General features: G+C 43.9%; 1 protein-coding gene across 4 annotated transcripts in view; it reads right to left on the bottom strand.

Moving 5' to 3' along the window:
- metap1d (methionyl aminopeptidase type 1D (mitochondrial)) overlaps window positions 1-24485 on the bottom strand; it is a 184059-nt gene that overhangs the window by 26811 nt on the left and 132763 nt on the right. For all 4 annotated transcript variants that reach the window (XM_069935729.1, XM_069935728.1, XM_069935731.1 and 1 more), the window contains one exon: window positions 8824-8921. In XM_069935729.1, the coding sequence (XP_069791830.1) occupies window positions 8824-8921 (98 nt within the window). The remainder of the gene's footprint in view (window positions 1-8823; window positions 8922-24485) is intronic.

The raw sequence follows: 24485 nt of genomic DNA, 5'->3' as shown, positions 1-24485 counted from the left end.
GAACAGGCAGACACGGTTGCAGCTGTTGCAGGGGAAAATTGGTTGGTTGGGGTTGGGTGTTGGGCTTTTCCTCCTTTGCCTTTTGTCAGTGTGGTGGCTCTGCGGTCTTCTTCAAAGGAGGTTGCTGCCTGCCGAACTGTGAGGCGCCAAGATGCACGGTTTGAGGCGATATCAGCCCACTGGCGGTGGTCAATGTGGCAGGCACCAAGAGATTTCTTTAGGCAGTCCTTGTACCTTTTCTTTGGTGCACCTCTGTCACGGTGGCCAGTGGAGAGCTCGCCATATAACATGATCTTGGGAAGGCGATGGTCCTCCATTCTGGAGACGTGACCCACCCAGCACAGCTGGATCTTCAGCAGTGTGGACTCGATGCTGTCGACCTCTGCCATCTCTAGTACTTCGACGTTAGGGATGAAAGTGCTCCAATGAATGTTGAGGATGGAGCGGAGACAACGCTGGTGGAAGCGTTCGAGGAGCCGTAGGTGATGCCGGTAGAGGACCCATGATTCGGAGCCGAACAGGAGTGTGGGTATGACAACGGCTCGGTATACGCTTATCTTTGTGAGGTTTTTCAGTTGGTTGTTTTTCCAGACTCTTTTGTGTAGTCTTCCAAAGGCGCTATTTGCCTTGGCGAGTCTGTTGTCTATCTCGTTATCGATCCTTGCATCTGATGAAATGGTGCAGCCGAGATAGGTAAACTGGTTGACCGTTTTGAGTTTTGTGTGCCCGATGGAGATGTGGGGGGGCTGGTAGTCATGGTGGGGAGCTGGCTGATGGAGGACCTCAGTTTTCTTCAGGCTGACTTCCAGGCCAAACAGTTTCCGCAAAACAGGACGTCAAGCGCTGAAGAGCTGGCTCTGAATGGGCAACTAAAGCGGCATTGTCTGCAAAGAGTAGTTCACGGACAAGTTTCTCTTGTGTCTTGGTATGAGCTTGCAGGCGCCTCAGATTGAAGAGACTGCCATCCGTGCGGTACCAGATGTAAACAGCGTCTTCATTGTTGAGGTCTTTCATGGCTTGGTTCAGCATCATGCTGAAGAAGATTGAAAAGAGGGTTGGTGCGAGAACACAGCCTTGCTTCACGCCATTGTTAATGGAGAAGGGTTCAGAGAGCTCATTGCTGTACCTGACCCGACCTTGTTGGTTTTCGTGTAATTGAGATGGAATTAGGAGGTTTTTTTTTTCTCTCCTTTTTTTTCTCTTTTTTTTGGGTGTTTTTTTTTCCTTTTTTCTTTCTTTTTTAAGAGGATGATGTCACAGAAGATAATAAGTCAAAAGTTGAGGATGTTGAATTAGATGAAGAGGAAGATGAGAGGAAAGGTGATAAGAAGAAAAAGAAGAAAATTAAGTACAAATACATTGAGGGAGAAGAGTTTAATAAAATTAAGTTAATTTCGATAGAGAATTTTGAAGATGTTATAAATGAAGAATATGGAGAATTTTATAAGAGTTTGAACTTTTTTTCTTTTTTATATAAGGGGAGGGGAAGGGAATAAAAAGTTTATCTGATTGTTTTTCTAAGGGATGTTTTTGTTCTCTCGATAAATTATAAAGGAAACGGTATTAATGGAAATTCTGTATTTATGTATTATTAATTATGATTTTTTGTATAACAGATATGTGGTTGATATATGATTTTAATATTTGAACTTAGTTTTAAAGTGGATTTCATTTGTTAAATACATGTATTATGTTTGATTTAAATATATGTTTAAGGGCATTATTTTAGTATTGGTATTTTTTTTTGTTAGTAATTTTTTGTTGTTGTTAAGTTTTATCCTTTTTTTTGTAAGTGGGGTTTTTTCTATTTTATTTACAACATTGTTAATTAATTCTTCACTCTTTATTTTGGGGGGAGGGTTGGATTAATTTTAAATTAGATGATTAATGTTGTGTTATAATTATTGGGGGGGTTAATTTGTGTAGTTTAATGATGTAGTATTCTAATTTTTATTATCTTATTTTTTATTATTTCTTTAAATGTAATTTTTATTTTATTCATGTCATAAAATTTTAAATAAAGTTTGAAAAAAAAGTACTGGAGCACCACAGGGCTGCATTCTTAGTCCCCTGCTCTATTCGCTATACACCTATGACTTTATGGCACAGTACGACAACACCATCTACCAATTCTCTGTTGATATGACAGTAGTGGGTTGTATAAAAAGAGATGATGAGACAGCATACAGGAGGGAGATTGAAAACTTGGTAGAATGGTATACTAACAACAACCTTGCACTCTATTTCACCAAAACCAAGGAGCTGATTGTTGACTTCAGGAGAGGAAAATCAGAGATGTACAATCCAGTGATAATTGGAGGATCAGAGGGGTGCAAATTTATGTTCTTGGGAGTCACTATCTTGGAGGACCTTTCCTGGACCCAACACACTAAAGGCATCGTGAAGAAAGCACGTCTGTATCTCTATTTCCTTAGGTTTGTAGAGGTTTGATATGACATTGGAATCACTGGCAAATTTCTATAGATGTGTGGTGGAAAATATGCTACATCACGGTCTGGCATGGGGACACCAATTACCCTGAGCGGAAAGACTTGCAAAACGATGTTGGCAGAGCCCAGGATATCACAGGCAAAACCTTCCCCTCCATTGAGAACATCTACAAGGAATGATGGCATCAGAGAACAGCAGCAATCATCAAAGATCCAAATCACCAACCACACGCTCTGTTGTTTCTGCTACAATCAGGTAAGAGGTATGGACGCCACAAGACTCCTACCACCAGGTTTAGAAACAGCTGCTACCCCTCCACCATCAAACTCAGAGACTCATTTAAGGACTCTTATTTTGCACATTTTCTTACTTAAATATTTATTTTCTGTATTGCACAATCAGTTTGTTTACATTTCTTTATTTGTTTACATGTATATGTTGAGTACAGTTTTTTTTGTACTACCAATAAGTGACAAATACTGCTTCATCCGCAGCAAAAAGAATCTAAGGGTTGTATGTGGTGTTATGTATTTACTCTGACAATAAAACTGAAATGTGACATCTACTTCTGTCACATTCTGAGATTATGATTCTTCATTTTCACTTTGATGCAATCTGTCTCCATAAGTGCATGTTGCATCTTGACCCCAGCACCACTTCCAATAGCAGTCCGAATGTTTCCAGTGCCGGTACATACTCTGTTGGATACCTAATGCCCTTTCATGCTGTTATTTTACCCTGGTTGGTGCCTGCATATTTGCTGTTTGGTGATCACAAAAACCCATCATCAAGAGAATGTACTCATAACATTTGAAATGTAAATTTACAGAAAATAATTGATGAAAAAAGGAAGGAAATCAAATTCAATAGGAAAAATAACAAAAGGAGACAGAAGAATACACAAACAAGAATTAGATGTACTAACTATTGGCATAAATGGACCTAGATGTCTATACAGTATGTCCATGTCCTTTTTGGAGATATAGACATATGTTGGCTAGAAATATAAATGAGGAATGATTGACACCCAGAAAGAGGCAAACAGAAAGTCCAAGGAAGTGATTCAGAAGTATTCTGGAATGGCAACAAGCATTAGAGGCAGAGAGAAAAAGTTAAAGCTATAAATCAAAATGTAACTATAAGCAAAAAAGCTTGGGAAATGAATAATTATATTACAGCAAAAAAGGTATATTTTAGTGGCCCACGCATGAAGATACGGACCAGTCCACAAAATGGCCGATGAACGCAGGGACCATGCAGACCTGGGGGTGACACCGGCCGTCATTCCAGATGACCTCCAGATGGCGGGAATATGGAGAACTCTGGCGGGAATGCCGGCCATCCCAGGCTGGCACTCCGATGATGCATGGCCCAGACGTCAGCACCTGGGGCCCATATAAGCACGAAGGCCAGAGCAATGAACCAGTCTTGTTTTCCAAGGTTTTTGTGTGCATGTCATTCTTCTCCATGCTCGCGTAGCACGGACACTTCATTGGTGACCCCGAAAGGTCTAACCAGCAGAGATGCTGGATCAAGCAGAGCCAGTGACCATCCATACAGTCTCTCTCAGTCTCCCAATGTTTTGGGTGTCACAGCCACACATGTAGTTCAAACAGGCCAGGAGTCAGTTCCACCTTTGGCACATTGCTGCCGCCGATATCCGCAACCTCTACGTCATGAGTACCCTTGATCAGGAAACAGTGGTAAGGGTCGTAGATTTCCTACGGCAGCCTCTGGAGCAAGGCAAATACGCAGACCTCAAAGAGCTGTTAACCCACACTTTCGGGCACTCATGGCGTAAACGCGCTGCTTGATTGCTGCATAGGGACGGATTGGGGGATAGGACCCCATCTGCCCTAATGAGTGAGATGCTTGCTTTGACTGAAGGTGACAAGCCTTGAGCAGATCTTTCTGGAGCAGATGCCCAAGGATATCTGACTCTTATTCACAGATGACGACTCCAGTGACCCTTGGAGGGTCGCAGCCCAGGTGGACATGTTCTGGAGAGCGAAGAAGGATACCAGAGCTGTTGTAAACCACATCAGGAAGCTCCACGAACAACTGCCTGCGAGACCAAGCCCAATGGAGAGGCATGTTAATACCCTGGGACAGCTATGAAACTATCATCAGTGATGGGGTGCGCAGGCCCGTTGATGCTATCCACTCTGCGGGTTTACGGGAAGCGCCCTGGCCAACTGCTGTTTATGGTTGCGGCGGTTGGCCCCACAAGATAGCCTCCTCTATGTTTGGGACTCCTTGTCAGACAGGTGTTTCCTGGTCAAAACTAGTGCTGAGATAAGCGTCCTACCCTCTACAGGGCTTGACACCCACAATGGAGAGCAGGGGCCAGCACTGAGGGCAGCCAACAGCTCCTCCGTTTGGACTTTTGGGATCCACACCATTCCCCTTCATTTCACCAACATCCATTTTAAATGGACCTTCACCCTTGCAGCAGTGGGGCAACTACTCCTGTGGGCCAACTTCCTTCAGGTCCACTGCTTGCTTGTTGACCTCAAGGGATGGCATTTTGTGCATGCCATAACTTTTCAGATTTTGCCTCTGGGGGAAGTCAAGTTATCTGCTCTCCACCTGGACCCTATAACATTTTTGGACAATGAATTCATCCGCATCCTGGCAGAGTTCCCCTCAACAGTGGCACCACAGTTCTCCGTAGCTGATCCAAAGCACAGGGTAAGGCACCACATTTTGACTGAGGGTCCCCAGCTCTGTGCCAGGGCGCACTGACTCCCTCCCAAAAAGTTTAGAATAGCAAAGGAGGAGTTTAAGAAAATGGAGGAGCTGGGGATTGTGCGGAGCTCCAACAGTACCTGGGCCTCCCCACTCCACATTGTGCCCAAATCAGCAGGGGGTTGTAGACTACCGCCACCTCAATGAGGCTACCATACCCAACAGATATCCTGTGGCCCACATCCAAGACTTTGCCGCCAACGCCATCCTCCTGGTCCATCCCAGACTGGAGGCACCTACTGCTCTGATAGTCGATGCCTCCAGCACGGTGGTAGGGAGCATACTGGAATAGCTTACTGAGGGCCAGTTGCAACCCCTGGCCTTTTTCAGCTGGCACCTCTGCTCCCTGTGGAGCACACAATAATCACATTGACATGATGGGAGTGATTAAACAGCTTTAATTATCAAAAACCTGAGCATTACTGATACACTACTTGGCCAGGATCCAGGTACAGGAGCAAGAAGGGGAAAGTCCAGGCACTCCAGCCTTTATTGGGAAATCTGGGGAGCAGCCAAAGTAGGAGTTAGGAAAGGTCAGTGAGGTTCAACTGGCTAGTCCATACATCTATACAAATGCCTTTCACTACACCCCCAGAGCTCAAATACCGCGCTTTCATTCGAGAGCTATTGGCGCTGCACCTGGCAGTAATATATTTCCGTTACTTTTTGGAAGGCTGGCAATTCAAGGTCTTCACCAATCACAAACCGCTGACCTTCGCCTTCCATAAAGTATTGGACCTGTAATCAGCCCGACAACAGAGACACATGTCCTATGTGTCCGTGTTTACCACGGTCATACAGCACATTGCGGGGAAAAGCAACGTGGTAGCCGATGCTCTGTCATTTCTTGTGAATGTCCCAGGGGGGACACCCTGTCCCAGGGGGTTGACTACTTGGCTCTCACCAAAGCGCAGCAGCAGGACCCTGAGATCCTCACGTATATGCCAGCTATCTCCAGTTTTATGGTGGAGGACATCCCCATTGACCCAGGTAACCTGACACTGCTGTGCGACGTCTCTACCAACAGCCACCGCCTCATCGTTCTGGCTGTATAGAGATGCCAGGAGTTTGATGCCATCCAGATCCTGGTGCACCCCGCAATCTGTGCCACGGTCAAAATGGTGGCTAGCAGGTTTGTCTGGCATGGCCTCCATAAAAAGGTCAGCCAGTGGCCAAGACCTGCACAAACTGTCAGTCTTCCAAAGTGCAGGTTCACATGAGTGCACCCACACAGACTTTTGAACAGCGCGGCACAGGTGCAGCCATGTACACATCAACATAGTGAGGCTGTTACTAGTTTCCTGTGGGACCAGATACCTCTTGACCATGGTTGACCACTCCACGAGGTGGCCAAAGGCAGTCCCGCTGATACCACCACAGAAATCTGCGCCAGGGTACTCATCGACACATAGGTATCCAGATTCAGGGTCCCAGAGCACCTAACCTTGGACAGGAGGCACAATTCATCTCTGGGCTCCGGGCAGCACTGGCTAACTTTTTGGGGACATAGTACCACCACACCACGGCATATCATCCTCAGGCCAATGTGTTGGTGGAGCCTTTCATAGGCATCTCAAGGCAGCCTTGATGGCCCAGCTCAAGGGCCCCATCTGAGTGGAAAGACTGCCTTGGATCCTGTTGGGGATTCGTACCGCGCCGAAGGAGGACTCCAATGCCTCGGCAGGGGAGATGGTCTACGGCGCGCCTTTGATCATTCTGGGGAGTTGTTGGCCCCCGATAAATGCCAGAAGATCTTGCATATACCCTCAAGAACTTGCGGTGGAAATTGGGGTCCCTGATCCCGCGACAACCCCCACCACATGGCTAGCCAAAACTTAATGTTTACAGGGTCATAAAAACTTGTCAATGCGTATTCATGAGAAGGGGCGCACACCAACCACCCCCTACAGTGGCCCTACAAAGTTGTCAGGGACAATGGTCCCACTTCCGACCTCGACATCAACGATAACGAGGAAATTTTTACCGTCGTCTGCCTGAAACCAGCATATCTGGACAGTAATGAGCTGGTCTCCATTCCACCCCAGCAATTCAGGGGCAGATCACCAAAGGCTATGGACAATGGCCCGGTTGCTGGTTCTGGGGTGTGGGGGGGGGGGTCGTGTAGCAGCCCAGCATGGAGATATGGACCGGCCCACAAAATGGCCGATGCGTGTAGCAACTGCATGGACTTGGGGGTGACACCAGCTGGCATCCCAGGTGATCTCCGCACAGTGGGAAGATGGAGAACTCTGGGAGGAACGCCAGTCTATCCCAAGCTGGCACTCCAATGAACCGCGACAGCCAGAGCAATAAATCAGTCTTGTTTTCCAAGGCTTTGGTGTGCATGTCATTCTTCTCCATGCTCGCGCAGCGCGGGCACTACAATATCTACATTTTCCAAGATGATGTTATTTCTGGTAAGAACTTTGCTCATGTTCATTTGCCGTTGAAAAGGAGATAGTGAGTCACCTTCTTCAAGCACTGTGGTGGGAGTTCCGGGATTTATATTCAGAAATGGTAACATTTTTCCTGGTAAGGATAATACGTGATGTGGAAAGGAACAAACACCTTAAGCCTGCATTGTTCTTGGTAGCAAATCTCACACATTTGGAAGATGCTTCTTGGGCAGTCTAAGTGAGAAGTGTGGTACATTTTGAGCCGAAATGCAGCCATTATGTGATGGTATTGGAGGGAATTAATGCTTAAAAAGGTTACCAATCAAGTAGTTTGCTTTGTTCTGGAATGAATTAACCCCCTTGGTTGATTTTATTTGGAGCTTCACTAGACAGTAAAAGTACTTCATCACACTCCCAAATGGTATCCAATAAAGGTGGAAGGAGTTTAGGTAGTCAGGAAGTAAGTCATAGTCATTCATTTTAGTTTTACCATAACTTCTTGATACCACATTCAAAGTCACCCTCATCTTTGAAATTCAGTTACTTGACAAAGGCTATGATGTGGCAAAACTTAAACAGGGTACTGTTAAGCAGATTGTTAGTCAGCAATTGATACTTTGTATAGCAATATCAATGACACCTTCCATCACTTTGATTATTATTGAGAGTTGACTAATTGGATAGCAATCAACACGTTTGGACTTGTCCCATATTTTGTAAACAGGATATCACTCAGCAATTTTCCACATCATTGGGTAGATGCCAGTGCCAGAATTGTATTGGAACAGCTGACTTGATGCAAAGCTAGTTTTGAAGTGCAGGTTTTTAGTACTCTGTTTGGGAAAGCATAACCTTTACTTGTTCAGTGCTGACAGCTGTTTTTTGATTTGAATGATTCAAATTGGCTGAACTCTACTTTGAGAAGGAAGCTGAGATCATCCACTCACCATTTCTGGCTGAACACATGGAGATGAAGGTTTTAGCCTTGACCTTAGCATTCATATTCTGGGTTCCATCAGCTTAGTATGACTAGTGCTGCTCCCAGCATGCCTTTCTGCACTCCTCAATTACCCAGGATACATCTCCTATGAGTCAGGGATCTGCCTGACCATTAGGTTGCAAATTGTACTGCTCATTAATAATAAAAACAAACATTTTGGTTAAAGGACCATTACAAAGTACATAAGTACAAGTTATTAGCAGTTAGCAATCAAAGGGAAAAACTTACCATGATGCCAAATTTCAGGATGTCCATGAAAATATGAGCCTATCCCATGCCCAATGAAATAAGGACAAACTTGAAACCCACTGGAATGTGCTATTTTGCTGTAAATAATAAAAGAGAAATAAATTAATTTTTATAGACCAGCATAGACATTTGGAAGAATATACAAAATATTCTTTTGTAATTTTTTTCAAAGTTCTTTCTTTTCACTGCATCTGGGGTAAAATAATCCATCTCTATCAGAAGCATTGGGGCCTGACCGATTCTTTTTGAAAGGGACAGGACCTTAAAAAACAGTAGATTTTGCAATTCATCAACAATTGAGTGCCAACAGTATCAGCAATGACAAAAGTAGATCAAACTGCATGGTAAACAATGATGTTTTAGTTTACGACAGCTAGTACTGTTGGAAATATATCAAGGATCATTTATTGACTAGGAGATAGATTCTCTCTCACCTCTCTCAGGGAAATTAATTCATGGAAATCAGTACCCTATCATTAGACAATATGTATTCATAAATGTATTACATGAGAAATAGGAACATCTGGCCCATCAAGCCTGGCCTGCCATTCAAGAAGATCATGGCTGAACTGCCCGTTCTCCATAACTCTTAATTCCCCTATTCTTAAAAAAGCTATCTATTTATGTCTTCAACAAGACAGGCTCTACTGCTTCCTTGGGCCGAGATTTCCAGAGAAGCAGTTTCTCCTCATCTTCGTCTTAAACTTACTCCATTGAATCTTGAAGCAATGTCCCCTAGTTCTAGTCTCACCTGTCAGTAGAAGTAACCTCCCTGCTTCTATCTTATCAAATCCTTCCGTAATTTTACTTATGTATGAGATTCCCCTTATCCTTTTAAATTCTGATGTGTATAGTCCCAGGCTACACAATCTATCCTCATGAAATAAGCTCTTCATTTCTGGAATCAACCTGGTGAACCTCTTCTACACCACCTCCAAATCCAGTATGGAGAACAGAACTGCAAACAGTATTCCAGATGTGGTCTCACCATTGCTCTGCACAGTTGCAGCAAAACCTTTCTGCTCTTCAATTCAATCACTCTAGCAATGAAGACCAAAGTCACAATTGCCTTCTTGATTACCTGCTGCCTCCGGAAACTAGATTTTTACTATTCAGGCAAAAGCACTCCCAGGTCTCTGCACAAGAGCATGTTGCAATTTCTTACCATTTAAATAATAGTCCAACCTGTTATATTTCTTTTCAAAGTGGATGCTATGACATGTATGTCATATGCCAGATCTTCGTCCACCCTCTTAACCTTTCTATATCTCTCTGTTATGTCTCCTATACATGTTGCTTTACCAGTCAATTTGAAGGTAGGTGGAGGAGCAAGTCGTGGTGAGGAAATACGGAGGTTGCAGAAGGATTTAGACAGAATAGGAGAATGGGCAGAAAAATGGCAAATTAAATACAATGTCGGAAAGTGTACGACCATACATTTTGGTAGAAAAAATAAATGACAGACTACTTTCTGAATGGGGAAAAAATTGAAAATACCCAGATGCATTGGGACCTGGGAGTCCTTGTAAAAGATAGCCTGAAGGTAAACGCATGTTGAGTCAGTAGTGAAGGCAAATAAAATGCTGGTATTCACTTTATGAGGAATAGAATATAAGAGCAGTGATGTGATGTTGAGGCTTTATAAGGCACTGTTGAGATGTCACTTAGAGCCTTGTGAGCAGTTTTGGACTCCTCATTTAAGGAAGGATGTGCTGAAGTTGGAGAAGGTTCAGAGGAGGTTCAGAAGGATGATTTTAGATATGAATGGGTTATCATATGAGGAGCATTTGACAGCTCTTGACTTGCATTCATTGGAATTTAGGAGATTGAGGAGGGATCTCATTGAAACACTTTGAATATTGAAAAGTGTGGACAGAGTAGATGTAGAAAAGTGGTTTCCTATGGTGGGAGAGTCTAGGACAAGAGGGCACAACTTCAGGATTGAAGGGCATCTGCTTAGAACAGAGATGCAGAGGAATTTCTTCAGCCAGTGGGTGGTAAATCTGTGGAATTTGTTGCTGCAGGCTGTTGTGGAGGCCGTCATTGGTGCATTTAAGGCAGAGATTGGTAAGTTCTTGAATAGCTAGGGAATCAAGGTTATGGGGAGAAGGCCAGGCAGTGGGGCTGAATGGGATAATGGATCCATTCATGATTAAATGGCAGGGCCGACTGAATTGTCAATATAGCCTTTTTTTGCTCCTATGTCTTTTGATCATATGGTCAATTTTGATTCATCAGCAAACTTGGATACACTACACTTGGTCCTCTTCTGCACATCATTTATGTACATTGTGAACAGTTGTGAATCTAGCATTTATCCTGCAAAAGCCCATGAACCATTCATTCCCAACCAGAGAAACCTACATCCCAACTCTCTGCCTTCTGTCAGTTAACCGATCCAATTCTGTGCCCAATTTGTTCATCCTTATCATATGCAGAAGCCTATGTACCTTATTGAATGCCTTCTTGAAATCTAAGTGAACCAAATCCATCCCCTACACTCTATCTACTGCACTTGTTAAATTCTTAAAGAACTTCAGTAATTTAAGTAAATATGACCTACCCTTCCTGAAACCTCATTTGCCAATTTCTGTCCTGATGTCTTGCCATCTCTTCCTGGAAAATAGCTTCAAGCATTTTCCCAACTATATAGGTTAAGATAACTGGCCAATAGCTACATGCCTTTTGTTCACATCCTTTTTTAAACAGTGGAGTTACATTTACAGGGACCTGTTGAATCTGTTGGGACCTGCCCAGAGTCCAGAGACTTTTGGTAAATTGCCATAATCACATCTACTATAACATCCACCATTTCTTTCAGTACCTTGAGATGGATTCCTTATCTTCTTTTAGGCCCACCAGTATAAAATTTATGATAACAAGTTGGCATTCCACTTTTACAGGGGAAATCTGAACCCGCTTTCTGGGCTGCTATGACCGTTTGAAAATCTGTTGCATTATAGAGCTTTCACATCATTCATGGCTCCTTAAAGAAGCAGTCCATGCTTGCATGCAACAAAATCTGGCAAAAAAAGTCCCTCTAGCCAGGTGGTCAAGAAGAACTGTAATCCAAACTTGAAAAAAATCTGAGCTGATCCTCCTGAGTGATTAAGGTCACAAATTTCTGGAAACGAGAGAATGGCAAGAAGCAGAGAAAGTTCAGTCCAATGGAGACCTCTATCTGACAAAATATTTGCAATATGGTTATTATGACAAATATTTTTGCCAGAGATATAAATAGAAGATGCCACAGCAACACCCACGATCTGTGCACTGGCACTAACTGTCACTGTATGAGCAAGCTTCTGCAAGGATGGGCACACATACTCGAAGGATCGAAGATGGTTGAAGAAGCACAAAATATTCTGAAACTTGGTGATAATCATGACATGTGTGGATTCTTTAACATCATCAAAGCCATCAAGTGCTCATCCCACTGAGAATGAAGGAAGAGATTGATGAAAACAGTACTTCAAAGAACTCCTTAGCCATGACTGTGTCTTTTACACATGTCCCTGATTCCTCCCACAACAAACTATCTTCCCCAATTCCACTACCAACCCAGTCCTACAATTGGTCAAAAAGGCTGCATATTATATATATGTTAAGGTTTTGGGAACAGACCTCTTATATCTGGGAAGATCATGCCAAAGAATATTTTCAGGAAAGGAGACAAATCTGATTACGGTTACTACAGAACTATCCATATTATCTACCAAAAGCAATTATCATCACAAGGTATTCCTCAACCATACCAGTGACCAAAAAGTTGTACAATGGACTCTGTTTGTCCAGAAGCACAATTGATATGAGATTTAATGCACAAAAACTCGACCCAATATAAGGAGTAGCATCAATATTATACCCAAGGGGGGCATCCTTTTACATTCCATGCGTCAATTTTTTCATGCACGAGTTCAGATGCACCATACTATTCTTGTACCCCCATTCAATTCTTGTAAAAAATGTTAATATAGACATATTTAGCATTTTTACATGATAAATTGATTTAATATAAAAAAGATAAACATTACTTTCCTCGCTAAAATCGCTAAAAATAATTGCTAAGTTTTAGATTTATTCTCAGTAAAACCCATTTCTAGTTTTAAGCTACTTGAATTCCTGCTATAGATTTTTTTTGACGAATCAGTTTTTTGGTTAATACTTTTTGCATGAGTACGCTTTCTTTTTTATTATTATCACTGGGGTGCAATGCGGCAGTTCTAATTACCCAGCGCGCCACTTTTGGTGTATGCACCATAGGTTGACCATCCCTGAATATACCATTGCTTCCTGAATCTTACATCAACATCTGGTTTCATCAATTAAGTTGGATCGTGGAGTAGACTCTTCTTTCTAGCAGGCTTTAAGAAATTTTTTGATCCCACTTCTGCTTCATGTTGGCATGCAAGTTGTGATCTTAACTAGTGGCAGATAACATATCTAAACCCATTGCTGACTGGTGTCAAATAAGGTTGCATCACCATCCCAGTCTGTAATCCCTGTTCCCTTCCATGCTTCCAAGATCTGGATGACCTACAGCAAGCACCTCAAAGCACTAGAGATGTACCACCATTTTGCTCTCTTCAAAATTCTCCAAATTCACTAGAATAGTAAACAAAACATTCAGCACCCTCTTCCAGTCCTGAATTTCACTCCATCAGGCAGTCATATACTCAAACCAGATTTTGGCACAGTTACAGTTATTCTTTCAGAGCAAGTGATTGCCAAATGGTCAGAGGAAATGATTCGTACAAGTTTTCAAGTACCTGTGACTAAGTGCAACATTCTCACCAACTCAAGGGAAACATTTGGCTCATGATGTCTCATAATGGAAAAGAAGCATTTGGGTTCTTTGTTGGGAGCATGCAAAAGTCCAGAGCAAGCAGTGTATGGAGCACGTCACTTTCCAAACTATCACCCTATCAAGATCTCCTGCACTACCCACAGTAGAGACTGCACGTCCCAAATTGGCCTCATAAGCCACCTCACAGCTCGCAGAACTGCAATGAAAGCAAATCATTCTTCTCCTTGAGATACATCAAAAAAGGAAACAAGGGAGAATGTAAGAACCTCTTCTTGACATTGAAAACAATCAGCCATGCAGAATCTGCCAATGCCAACTTCCTGGGGGTTATTGGCGATAGAAAGTTCCAACTGGTTCAGCTTCGAAAATATTTTGGCTACATGAACCTGTGGTTCAATGATTCAGGTTCTGACTCCTTTTCTACAAGCAATACAAATGTCTGACATGTGATAATGATTTACAGTTTCTGTAGCACTCCTTCGGCTTGTCAATGTCCAAACTATCAGCAAAAAGGCAAATAAGACAAGCTTAGATAGACAACCTGGACAATGAAGGACATTTTAAGGATCAGAAATTATATTGCAGAATGAAAACAAATGATTAAAACAAAATAAAAACTAGGAAATGTAAAAAATAATAAGCAGATCATATGCAGACCACCTATGGAGAAAAGAAAATTTGTGGATGCTACCTCCATGGACCAGTAATGAAGAGATTTGAATATTTAGGGTAGTAAATGTGGTATCAATCAAGTTTCCACACATGTACTAACTCCAAATTCACAACCTGCACAAGCTAGAATGAGAAAGACAGCTGGCATATGGGAACGCATCACCTCTAAATTCCCTTCTAAGGTATTGATCATTCTGACTTGTAAATATATTACTGGTCCCATATTGTTGCTGTGAAATTCCTGGTACTTCCTACCTTAGAGCACAGAAGGAGTAAAATGTAGCAACAGTTCAAAAGGATGGATCTGTGTTGTTTCTCAAGGGCAAGTAGGAATGGGTCATTAATGTTGGCCTTGCCAACAATGCCCAAATCAAGCATATGAATAAAACTGGTGGAACATACATTATTATTTAGATTGGACTTTCCAGAACACTTTTTCAAGACATTGCTTGAAATTAAATGAATTTCGTTAAATTTACATGAACATAATGAGACACAACATTGGAACACATTATTTGTTTTTAGTTTTGAGTACAGTTTTTTGTACTACTAATAACTGGTAATTCTGATTTACCTGCAGAAAAAAAAAAGATCAGGGTTGTATGCGATGTCTGAGTAGGAATAGGAGAGAAAATAATCCAAATGATGACTGAAAATTCAGGGTAATTCTTGTACACTGTCAATAAATATGAAATATTTTTCCCACGGTATGGGAGCATAAGTTTAAAGAGACGAGTGTGGAAATTTAAAAGGGAACTGGAGGACAATTATTTTCACACAGAGTAAAGTGTATGGAGTGAACTGCCAGAGGATGCAGATGAACAAGTACAACCATGACACTGAAGACCCAATTAGATCAATACCTGCAAAGGATAGAGGAATATGAACCAAAAAAAGGCAAATAAGACAAGCTTAGACAACCTGGACAATGAAGGACATTTTAAGGATCAGAAATTATATTGCAGAATGAAAACAAATGATTAAAACAAAATAAAAACTAGGAAATGTAAAAAATAATATGCAGATCATATGCAGACCACCTATGGAGAAAAGAAAATTTGAGTTATGTCAGAACTGGACGGATTGAAAATATTAAAAAAACTGCTTTTTTTTGGAAATCCAAAATAAAATCAAAAAATATTGGAAACACTTAAAAGGCCTGGTAGCATCTGTAGAGGGAGAATCAGAGTTAATGCCTCAGGAGAGTGAACACTCTCCCTGCCTACCATGAAAAGTAACTCACTCCTGTCTAAATCTGCTGTCTAACCTGCTGAGCATCACCAACATTTATACTAAAACTGGCCTATTCCAACAAAAACTGCAGCAGCTGCAGTGTGCCTTCATGGAAGATAAGATGTTGCTCCCTGGGCTTATGTTAGGCTTCATTAAAATACTGCAAGAAACCAACGCTAGAGAGAGAGATCTGAGTAGGAATAGTATAGAAAATAATCCAAAAGATGTCTGAAAATTCAGAGTAATTTATATTTCAGCACATTTCACCTCCTTCCCACTGAACACAGATGCACACTTCTAATCTGGGTTCTTCACTGATGGTTGACAAGGAAAACCCAACACAACCTTTGTTCCCTAATCCAGGTGGGTTGAAGTCAGCTATTGAATTCCTGCTGCATCTTTCTACATTGGCCATGAAGAGAACTGGAACAAATGGCTACACTTTTTAAACATTAAAACCAAAAATGCAGGATAGATGAAAAGATAAATAAAATTGACTAAATTTTATGTCCTCCACAGCTGCACGATATCCAGAATCACACGAATTAAGCCCTTTTGAATGTTCTCACATTCCATAGAGAAGAAAATGGCCATATGCAAATGTATAATTTGCACACGGCCACAATTGTAAATGAAATAATGTGATGATCTATTTTAGACGTTGTTGAAGGATAAGCCAGAATAATGAGATCTTCTAAGTTCCTTCTTTGAATGGAGTATGGGATCTTCAATGTTCGCTTGCAAATAAATCAAGGCCAGCTTTGAACGAACACATTCGTTAACAATTGGTGCCCCCAACAAGTATCTTCCATTAGTACTGGATTGGAATACCAATTTAAATTATGTACTGAAAAGACAGAGATTGTGAAACCAGCAAGCCAACAAATGAGCCTCTAAGTGTGTTTTTATTTCTACCATCAGCTCCAAGAAAAGTGCAGAGAACAAAACAAAGGACTCTACATCACCTTTGTTGACCTCACCAAAGCCTTCGACACCGTGAGAAGGAAAGGGCTTTGGCAAATACTAGAGCGCCTCGGATGCCCCCCAAAGTTCCTCAACATGGTTATCTAACTGCACGAAAACCAACAAGGTCGGGTCAGATACAGCAATGAGCTCTCTGAACCCTTCTCCATTAACAAAGGCGTGAAACAAGGCTGCGTTCTCGCACCAACCCTCTTTTCAATCTTCAGCATGATGCTGAAACAAGCCATGAAAGACCTCAACAATGAAGACGCTGTTTACATCCGGTACCGCACGGATGGCAGTCTCTTCAATCTGAGGCGCCTGCAAGCTCACACCAAGACACAAGAGAAACTTGTCCATGAACTACTCTTTGCAGACGATGCCGCTTTAGTTGCCCATTCAGAGCCAGCTCTTCAGCGCTTGACGTCCTGTTTTGCGGAAACTGTTTGGCCTGGAAGTCAGCCTGAAGAAAACTGAGGTCCTCCATCAGCCAGCTCCCCACCATGACTACCAGCCCCCCCACATCTCCATCGGGCACACAAAACTCAAAACGGTCAACCAGTTTACCTATCACGGCTGCCCATTTCATCGGATGCAAGGATCGACAACGAGATAGACAACAGACTCGCCAAGGCAAATAGCGCCTTTGGAAGACTACACAAAAGAGTCTGGAAAAACAACCAACTGAAAAACCTCACAAAGATTAGCGTATACAGAGCCGTTGTCATACTCACACTCCTGTTCGGCTCTGAATCATGGGTCCTTTACCGGCATCACCTACGGCTCCTAGAACGCTTCCACCAGCGTTGTCTCCGCTCCATCCTCAACATTCATTGGAGCGACTTCATCTCCTGCATCGAAGTACTCGAGATGGCAGAGGCCGACAGCATCGAATCCACGCTGCTGAAGATCAAACTGCGCTGGGTGGGTCACGTCTCCAGAATGGAGGACCATCGCCTTCCCAAGATCGTATTATATGGCGAGCTCTCCACTGGCCACCGAGACAGAGGTGCACCAAAGAAGAGGTACAAGGACTGCCTAAAGAAATCTCTTGGTGCCTGCCACATTGACCATTGCCAGTGGGCTGATAGCGCCTCAAACCGTGCATCTTGGCGCCTCACAGTTCAGTGGGCAGCAACCTCCTTTGAAGAAGACCGCAGAGCCCACCTCACTGTCAAAAGACAAAGGGGGAAAAACCCAACACCCAACCCCAACCAACCAATTTTCCCTTGCAACCGCTGCAACCGTGTCTGCCTGAAGAAAACTGAGGTCCTCCATCAGCCTGCAGCTGACGTGGACATTACCCCTCCATAAATCTTTGTCCGCGAAGCCAAGCCAAAGAAGAAAAGATTAGTAATTCCTATAGTGAGAGTTTTAATGGGGAAGTCATTGACATGAAATGATGACTTTATTTATCTCTCCACAGACACTGGCATTTTCTGAATTTGTTTCTGCAACATTTTTATTCTTTTGACAAACAACACCATAAAAAATAGAAACAATGAGACTTTTCTTTGTGGCAACAATATTATAGTTATGGAGATCCAGTAGTAAAGTGGATATGTCCAAGACTTAAAGGGCAATGAGGCCAGGCAATAAATGTTGGTCCTGCCAGCTACGCAAAAATGACAAATTTTTCAAAAATGGGCATGATAATAAATGGCACTGAATGTTTGAGAGGTGCTAAATACTCCTATTTATTACGATCTTGTTCAAATTAAATTAGATTCCAAACATTAAAGGGATTTTAATCTCAATCATATTAATCTTTGAACTGTACAAATTTCTAATGAAAAAGTCAGGTAATTCAATGTCTAATCAGATAGTGAGGAGGCCTTTTGTCCTTTTTTAAATGTTCTGAAACCTATTTTGTACAAAAGCAGCTAGTCTTGAGGAAAAGACTTCCTCACAACTCCATAACTTCAGTTCAATCCTGTTGTCTGTGTGAAGTTAAAGCATCATTTCTGTGACCATGTGTATTTCCACCAGATGCACTGGTTTCCTTCTGCATTGTTTGAATAAAATACAATTCCCTAAAATAATAGCATTAATTTCTTCTTCTTTCTTTGGCTTGGCTTCGCGGACGAAGATTTATGGAGGGGTATGTCCACGTCTGCTGGAGGCTTGTTGGTGACTAACAAGTCCGATGTGGGATAGGCAGGCACGTTTGCAGCGGTTGCAAGGGAAAAATTGGTTGGTTGGGGTTAGGTGTTGGGTTTTTCCTCCTTTGTCTTTTGTCAGTGAGGTGGGCTCTGCGGTCTTCTTCAAAGGAGGTTGCAGCCCGCCAAACTGTGAGGCACCAAGATGCACGGTTGGAGGCGATATCAGTCCACTGGCAGTGGTCAATGTGGCAGGCACCAAGAGATTTCTTTAAGCAGTCCTTGTACCTCTTCTTTGGTTCACCTCTGTCTCGGTGGCCAGTGGAGAGCTCACCATATAACACGACCTTGGGAAGGCGATGGTCCTCCCTTCTGGAGACGTGACCCACCCAGCGCAGTTGGGTCTTCAGCAGCGTGGATTCGATGCTTGCGGATTCTGCCAGCTTGAGTACTTCGATGTTGGTGATGAAGTCGCTCCAATGAATGTTGAGGATGGAGCGGAGACAGCGCTGATGGAAGCATTCTAGGAGCCGTAGGTGATACCGGTAGAGGACCCATGACTCGGAGCCGAACAGGAGCGTGGGTATGACAACGGCTCTATACACGCTGATCTTTGTGTGTTTCTTCAGGTGATTGTTTTTCCAGACTCTTTTGTGTAGTCTTCCAAAGGCGCTATTTGCCTTGGCAAAAAACCTCTTTGTCGATCCTTGCATCTGATGAAATGGTGCAGCTGAGGTAGGTACACTGGTTGACCGTTTTGAGTTCTGTGTGCCCGATGGAGATGTGGGGGGGTGCTGGTAGTCATGGTGGGGAGCTGGCTGATGGAGGACCTCAGTCTTCTTCAGGCTGACTTCCAGGCCAAACATTTTGGCAGTTTCCGCAAAGCAGGACGTCAAGCGCTGAAGAGCTGGCTCTGAACGGGCAACTAAAGCGGCATCATCTGCAAAGAGTAGCTCACGGACAAGTTGCTCTTGTGTCTTGGTGTGAGCTTGCAGGCGCCTCAGATTGAAGAGACTGCCATCCGTGCGGTACCGGATGTAAACAGCGTCTTCATTGTTGAGGTCTTTCATGGCATTAATTAAAATTGGATTAAATGTGCAAACAAAATGTATTTTTAGAATCATTAACATCATTGGACCTTCTGTCTCCGCTCCATCCTCAACATTTATTGTTTACCAATGCTGATTACAATTGTAATCTAATCTCATTCAAATTTCCTGGATTTTATTTGTATTTTGCTATATTTACTTCTTTTAATTTACACTTTATTCTTTCTTTGGCTTGGCTTCGCGGACGAAGATTTATGGAGGGGGTAAAAAAGTCCACGTCAGCTGCAGGCTCGTTTGTGGCTGACCAGTCCGATGCGGGACAGGCAGACACGATTGCAGCGGTTGCAAGGGAAAATTGGTTGGTTGGGGTTGGGTGTTGGGTTTTTCCTCCTTTGCCTTTTGTCAGTGAGGTGGGCTCTGCGGTCTTCTTCAAAGGAGGCTGCTGCCCGCCAAACTGTGAGGCGCCAAGATGCACGGTTTGAGGCGTTATCAGCCCACTGGCGGTGGTCAATGTGGCAGGCACCAAGAGATTTCTTTAGGCAGTCCTTGTACCTTTTCTTTGGTGCACCTCTGTCACGGTGGCCAGTGGAGAGCTCGCCATATAATACGATCTTGGGAAGGCGATGGTCCTCCATTCTGGAGACGTGACCCATCCAGCGCAGCTGGATCTTCAGCAGCGTGGACTCGATGCTGTCGACCTCTGCCATCTCGAGTACCTCGACGTTAGGGGTGTGAGCGCTCCAATGGATGTTGAGGATGGAGCGGAGACAACGCTGGTGGAAGCGTTCTAGGAGCCGTAGGTGGTGCCGGTAGAGGACCCATGATTCGGAGCCGAACAGGAGTGTGGGTATGACAACGGCTCTGTATACGCTTATCTTTGTGAGGTTTTTCAGTTGGTTGATTTTCCAGACTCTTTTGTGTAGTCTTCCAAAGGCGCTATTTGCCTTGGCGAGTCTGTTGTCTATCTCATTGTCGATCCTTGCATCTGATGAAATGGTGCAGCCGAGATACTTTATTACTTAACAGAATAATGTGCAGATTATGATAAGCTCACATCTCCAAACATCAGGCTTTTTCCTGTGACTTACAATGTATTCATTAACATTTAATTCTGAGTAATTAATAAAAATTAATTGTAAAAATATAGCATTTTTTTTGTGGCCTCAAGTTATGTCAAAATGTTTGGAAATGATTACGTGTGAAGTGTAAGCAGTGTTGTAATGTTGGAAATGTAGCAGCCAATTCATGCAAAACTTTCTCGCACTAATACAATCTGATATTGATCGGGTAACTTGATTTTTGACGTCGATGAAAAGTATTGGCTAAAATACCTAGTTTAACTCTTTGCCCCTGTCTAAAATTATGTCAGTTTTTTTTGACACCCAAGACAGCAGATGGAAACTCTGTTTATTGTCTCATCCAAAATATGGCATTTCCATTAGCAAAGCACTCTGTCAATACAGTGGTGAAGTGTCAGCCTGGCTTTTTGTTTTTGAAAATGTGGAGTGGAGATTGAATCCATGACCTTCTGATTCAGAGACGAGAGAGCTGCAAACTGGCTGTGCTCAAACTATTATTCCATTAAAAATTCTATGTTTTTGTACAACTTCGAATCAGGGTCTGTAAAAGAACTAATTGATCCATTGAGACGTTGCAACCTACGCACATTAATCTGGCTCGGCCCTGTCATGCTACACGCCTGAAGAGGCAAAGAGAACAAAAGAAATGTAATTAAACTAATTTAGTGAAGTTGGGTAAGTTCAGCTCTGAAACCCGAAGCCAATTAATCAGCTTCAGAAGACGAAGCTAGGGCCACCAACTCCTTAAAACTCTGTTCTTGTAGCGGCCCGTGGCTGGCACCATGGGTGACACAGGAGATGTCTGTCGAACGTGGCTACCGGCAAAGCATCGTGCGAGCTGAAACACCCATTTCCATAGGCCACCGGCAGAGTGGTGAAACTGGCCAATCACCACCCATGGATCGCAGGGGGCCCAATCAGGGCCCGTGCATCCAAGGTAACCAATCAGCAGCCGGCCTGCTCAAGCCATGCCCCAATGGTGACAAGACTGAGCTGATTATAAAAGGTAGAACTGCCACTGAATAAACTCAGTGTCGAATACATTCCGCCTTTCTTCTCCTGTGGATTTGAGCTACAGCCTTAGGGCTATAACTGAGAGCTATAACCTAGCTACAGTGGTGACCCCAACTGGTCCAAATGGCGCTTTGGATCCGAAGATGGAAGAGCAACCTGTGATCAATGCCGTATCATTAAAGCTGCCCAGCTTCTGAACGTTGCAACCACGGGTGTGGTTCCAGCAAGCCGAGGCTCAGTTCGCCATTTGACAGATCTCCACCGATGACTTGTGCTACTACCACATGGTCAGCGCTCTCAATCAGGACACCACAGTCCGCATCATTGATTTCCTCCAGCAGCCCCCAGAACAAGTAAGGTATGTGGTCATCAAAGAGCTGTTAATCTGCACATTTGGGCTCTTAAAGCGCGAGCGCGCTGCCCAACTGTTGCGTATCAATGGTTTGGGGGAACAGGACCCCTTCTGCCCTCATGAACAACATGCTTATCTCAATGATCGCCACAACTCCTGCCTGCTGTTCCAGCAGATCTTTCTTGAGAGGCTGCCCGAAAACATCTGGCTGCTCATCAAGGAGGAAGACTTCGATCACCCCAGGAAGATGGCTGCCTGAGCAGACCTGCTTCCGGTGGCAAAGGTGGACGCCTGCGTTTTGCTTGAGGAGGTGACAGCACTGCATCATCAGCATCCAGCCAGGAAGACTGCCGACTGACCATCCAACAACCCGAACATCACGCCCCACTGGTAAGCAGTACTGTTTCTGTCACAGATGGTGGAGTTCCGAGGCCCATCAATGCCGCTCCCCCAACGCGTTCCAGGGAAGTGCCCGGGCTGGCCTACATTAATGGCTGTGATGACCAGCCAACTGAATAGCCTGATACACATTCAAGACTCCCTGTCAGGCCAACATTTCTTGGTGGACACTGGGGGCACAATACAGCATCATTCCCCTGACTTCTGTGGCAAAGTGGGCTGGGAGCTCTGAAAGGCAAATGGCTCCAATATTTGAACATTCAGCATCCGCACCATTCCCCTACACTTCAGGGACAGACAATTCACTTGGAAGTTTATGGTGGCGGCCGTGTAACGACCATTACTGGGTGCAGATTTCCTGCAGACAAACTCACTCCTGGTGGATATCAAGGGGTGCTAGCTGGTGCAAGCCCAGACATTTCAGTCACTCTCACTCAAGGGCACTGAACTCACCACCCCCCACCTCCACTCAGTGAGTACTGCCGACAATGAATTTGCTCAAGTCCTAGCAGAATTCCCTTCCATCAGCACACCTCACTTCAATTCGACAGTACTCAAATATGGGGTGAGGAACCAAATTGTTACAGATGGCCCTCCCCTCCACGCCAGGGTGCAGCATCTCCCCCTGAGAAACTCAACCTAGCCACAGACATTCAAAAAGATGGAGGAGTTCGGCATTGTGTGGTACTCCAATAGTCCTTGGGCCTCCCATCTCCACGTGGTCCCTAAGGCAGCGGGTGGTTGGAGGCTGTATGGAGACTACTGTCACCTCAACGAGGCCACCATACCGGACAGATATTCCATGCCCCATATCCAAGACTTCACCACTAATCTGCAAGGGGCACGGATATTCTCAAAGGTGGACCTCATCAGGGATTATCACAGATCCCGGTGCACTCCAAAGACATCCCAAAAACTGCCATCATAACCCCCTTTGGATTGTTTGAATTTCTCCGCATGCCCTTCGGGTTAAAAAACGCGGCTCAGACTTTCCAGAGGTTGATTGATGCAGTGGGCCGGAATCTGCATTTTGCCTTCATTTACCTCAACGATATTTTAATCACCAGCCACACCCGTACCGAGCACACCATCCACTGAAAACAATTATTCTCCAGACTGAGCGATTTCGACCTAACCGTCAACCCAGCCAAGTGCCAGGGTGGCTGAGAGACTATTGACTTCCCAGGCCATCGTATCGATCAACATGGAGCGACACTATTACCCACTTAGGTGGATGCTATCTTTTCTTTCCTCATGCTGTCGACGGTAAAGGGATCACAAGAGTTTGCAGGTATGGTCAACTTTTATTGCCGCTTCATACCTGCAGCGACCCGCAACATGAGCCCACTCTTTCCCCTCATGTTAGGACCCAGTAAAAACATACAATGGACCCAGGAAGTGACCGAGGCCTTCCAGACCACCAAAAATGCCCTAGCCAATGCCACCCTCCTCATGCACTCAAGGACAGATGTCCCGACCGCCCTCATGACAGAGGCCTCCAGCACAGCGGTCGGGGGTAATTTGAGCAATCGCTGGCCTTCTTCAGTAAACACCTCAGGCCACCAGAACTCAAGTACAGTGACTTTGAAAGAGAACTGTTAGCCTTATACCTGGCAATTCAGCACTTCCTGGAGGGCAGGAAGTTCAAAATTTACACGGACCACAAACCCTTTACCTTTGCCTTCAGTATGGTGTCAGATCTGTGGTCAGCCAAGCAACAGCGACACCTGTCCTACATTTCCAAATTTACAACAGGCATTGAACACGTAGCTGGCAAATCCAACATGGTGGTTGATGCTCTATCCTATCCGGCTATCTTGGCGGTGTACGACCCTACTCCTGGCATTGACTTGCTGGCTGATGCACAGCAAGCAGACCCTGAAATTCAGGTGTACCAGACAGCACTCACTGGCTTACAACTGGAGGACATCCAGAACACCCCCTGCAATGGTACACTGCTCTGTGATACCTTGA

This window comes from Narcine bancroftii, chromosome 4 (genome assembly GCF_036971445.1).
Source record: "Narcine bancroftii isolate sNarBan1 chromosome 4, sNarBan1.hap1, whole genome shotgun sequence".
Lineage (NCBI taxonomy): Eukaryota > Metazoa > Chordata > Chondrichthyes > Torpediniformes > Narcinidae > Narcine > Narcine bancroftii.
The sequence above is the reverse complement of the archived record's forward strand: the minus strand, read 5'-3'. Positions and strand labels throughout refer to the sequence as shown.